The following is a 3,490-nucleotide window of genomic DNA, read 5'->3' on the forward strand; positions in this document are numbered from 1 at the left end:
ATCCAAGCTGGACTTCCATCTTCCAGGTCCTAGAGTGATGCACTAATATCCACTCACGCAGCCCACCAGATCTCTTCATATAGCTCAAACACACCGTTCGCCAGCCAGCAGTCATGGACTGACCAACTTCATCCTCTTGACTCCACCACCAGTTTCAGACCCAAGGGAAACATCCCTATTATTTACTCCTGTTTATGCATATTAAAGCAAATTCTGTGGCAATGTTTCCTGCCGAGGTCTGAGCACCAAAGACTTAAATAATTGTATCAATAAAACTCTTCTAATTGTCTTTGTTTTTTTGGAAAACAGTGTGAGCTTCTGAAGTTATGGCAGTAAATTAAGAGTTGACCTATTTATTCAGTTTGCAAACCTGACTGTGTAATTAATCACTCTATGCTCTCCAGTGACCATAATTAAACACAAATATAAAAAACAAAAACAAAAAAAAAAAACACAAATATTCAGATATTTAAAAGAGATGATGTGACAAAGACATCCTGAGTGCAGGATGGAGAAAATGTGAATATATGGCTGTTGAGTTAGAGTCTGAGCAGTGATTAAAAATCTTTTAAAATTATGTCTTTCACTACTTTTGAATATCTCCAAAAGAAAGCACTTTTTTTTTTGTATTTGTATTTATATTTTGCTTACTTTGTTAGAACAATTTAATCAAGTTCATGGTGACAGAATGGGATTGTGATAAAACTGATATATGGATTTTAATTCCAAAAAACACTGGGAAAGTGTGAATAAATACTGAAAAGTTCTTTTAGCCCATTTACCTTCCTGATGTTGCATCTGACTGTTACTTGCCCTCTACATCTTAAAAATATTTCTTTTGTTTGCTCCATTTTGTTGCACACATGTTCATAACCTCGAAACTGATTTAAATAAGGGAAAGTTATCGTTCATGGCATTTTGTAAGTACATCTTAAACAGAGCCAAATAATCTAGTACAAACGTTCCGTTAGAATTCAATCAAAAATCAAGTTGTCTGTCCTCATTTGTGTGGAAGCAACAGCTCTGGCTGAAAAAGGCCTCATGAGATAAGTTGTTAAGAATGACACCGCCCACAGATTAAAGGCCATGCTACTGTGTGTCTCTGCTCCAAACTTTCTGGGTCCCCTCAGTGTGGATGCTCCCGCTGAGTCCTGTCAGATGTCACCTGTTTTAGTTAAATAATGACCACCAGTGGAGAGGGAGACGATGAGGTTCAGTTTTTGCGAACGGTAAGTCACAAACCCTATTTGACTTAGTGGATGCTAACTGCTACTGAATAAACTTAATACTAAAGACTTAGGGAATTAATATTGTATGTGTTTCCTAACAATCCTCAAAGTAACATACAGAGTTTATTGAATTGTAAAATATAGCTTTTAAGTTAGGCTATCAGTTGAAAATCTTTTTCATTTTTACATGAAGGCAATGTTTTTTTTAGTTGCACGAATTATATATCCAAAAGGTTTTTAAATATTATAAATACCTCCTTCCTTACACATCCAGACGATTCCTCCAACTTTATTTTAAATTAAAGGGGATAAAATGAAACAAAACAAAAAGCTTTTTCTCCTGTTTCTCATTCTCATTACAAGATGTTATCATTGTGGTCTGCATGATGGTTGTCCACTTACACTTTGTAATCTTTACCTTCTGATAACAGCATGTCATGGTGGATGTGAGACGAAAGAACATGCAGATAAAATTAAGTAACTCTTAAAATCATTCATAAAATCTTTTACATTAATTAGCTAGTTACGGAAATCGAAAACACAACAGTCTATAAAAAATAATTGCTTGACTAAACTAGCAGTCGATAAGGGGAGGTAGTTTAAATCTTCGACTGTAAAGGAGGGAACCTGCTTGCGTCACAAAGGGAATCTGGTGTAGGAACTTGGCTAAGTCTGTAAGTCTTAATAACTTGCTCTGCTGACCCTTGAATACAACTGATAGGACACATAAAATTGCTTTACAAAGATAAGTACTGAAATAATATTTTTTTTTTTTCTGTTTCACAAAATTCTTTTCAAATATAGTTCTATCAAACTTAGGTTGATTTCATTACAATATTATGATATTCCCTGACATTTAACCTTTTCATCAAGACCTACATCATATTAAATGATTACCTCCTGGATGTACCGCTGAGCTAAAGTTTTAAAGCTTTAAGAATGGCCCTGGCTGCCTCGGCTTGGGTTGTGTGTTCCACTGATCACATGCTTCTGCTGATATGAAGAGTGGAAAGACAGTTGAATCAGGGGTCAGATAGAGCAGCACGTTCCTGATATGGTTGCCTAAATTATAAGTACAGAGGTGTTGGTATTCCTGGCCATCTGGAGTCCTTTTCTTGCACTTCTTTAAATAGACTGTATTGTCTAATGGGTTGACATGGTGCATGTGGCATTTAAATTGAGATAAGATAATAAAGGATAGTGGTTGAGATCTACCATAAATGCTCTTTGAGTTTTTAACCATTATTATTATAGTTTTCTTTTCCTTTATCATACAATTAAAGTCATCACAAAAAAAAAAAAAAATGTCTTTACAGGCTTTTATCATTGGTCGAAATAGAAAATTTAAGTAAGAGTGCTTGGTGCTGTTACCGTTGTGTATATTTCGATTCTATTTTCTTTCTTTTCTTTTCTCAGGGAGATGAGGTGGTTTTGCAGAGCACATTTACCTCCCATGACGGAAATTTGAAACTCTGTCTTGCTGCTGAAGGATTTGGCAGTAGGCTTTGCCGGCTTGAGCCCACTTCAAACTGCAAGGTATAAAGCTCCTCTGAGGTGATTTTGTTGCTCCTCTGTGATGCCATTTTTCAACCATTATGACATCAGGGGACGTGACTGAAATAATTCAACAAATTGGATAAAAATAATCCACAATGAAAAACTGAAGTAATGCTGTAGGTAAAATGATTAAAAAATGACTTACAATGTGGAAGTGATATTTAAAAAAGACATATAATCAAATGATTTTGATCAAAGCATATTATCCTTTTAATAGAGTCTATAATTAAATCCAATTAAGGATCTGACTTATTATTTGCTTCTCTCTGCTATTTAGAAATATATGTATATCTGTAGAAATCACAGTTTTGTGGGTGTTGAGAGCTGGTTAAGGGAAACATCTAAAAGTTGAAACTGCAGTAAAACACTTTTAAAAAAAAATAATTTACTCATGCGCGTTACTATTTATATATTCTTATTTATGGGATTTCTAGAAACAATGTAGGATTTTTTTCTTCACAATTACAAAACACTTGGTTTTGTTCTGTCACATAAAATCTAATTAAGATGCAATGAACATAAAGTTTCTGGGTGCACCATGGCATCCTAATAAAAGGAGAAGGAACACATTTGCAAGGCATAATCATTTGTAACAAGATGTAATATATATTTTATTTTTATCTATCTATCTATCTATCTATCTATCTATCTATCTATCTATCTATCTATCTATCTATCTATCTATCTATCTATCTATCTATCTA

At 34.2% G+C, this 3,490-nt stretch overlaps 1 protein-coding gene across 1 annotated transcript in view; it reads left to right on the top strand.

Moving 5' to 3' along the window:
* Positions 1-1,181: 1,181 nt before the first annotated feature.
* Positions 1,182-3,490, top strand: part of LOC107084672 (ryanodine receptor 2-like) — a 99,917-nt gene continuing 97,608 nt past the window's right edge. The window contains exons 1-2 of the mRNA XM_015374604.1: positions 1,182-1,229; positions 2,646-2,765. Coding sequence (XP_015230090.1) covers positions 1,182-1,229; positions 2,646-2,765 — 168 coding nt within the window. The remainder of the gene's footprint in view (positions 1,230-2,645; positions 2,766-3,490) is intronic.

The sequence above is a fragment of the Cyprinodon variegatus genome, unplaced genomic scaffold (genome assembly GCF_000732505.1).
Source record: "Cyprinodon variegatus isolate N-32 unplaced genomic scaffold, C_variegatus-1.0 Scaffold106, whole genome shotgun sequence".
Lineage (NCBI taxonomy): Eukaryota > Metazoa > Chordata > Actinopteri > Cyprinodontiformes > Cyprinodontidae > Cyprinodon > Cyprinodon variegatus.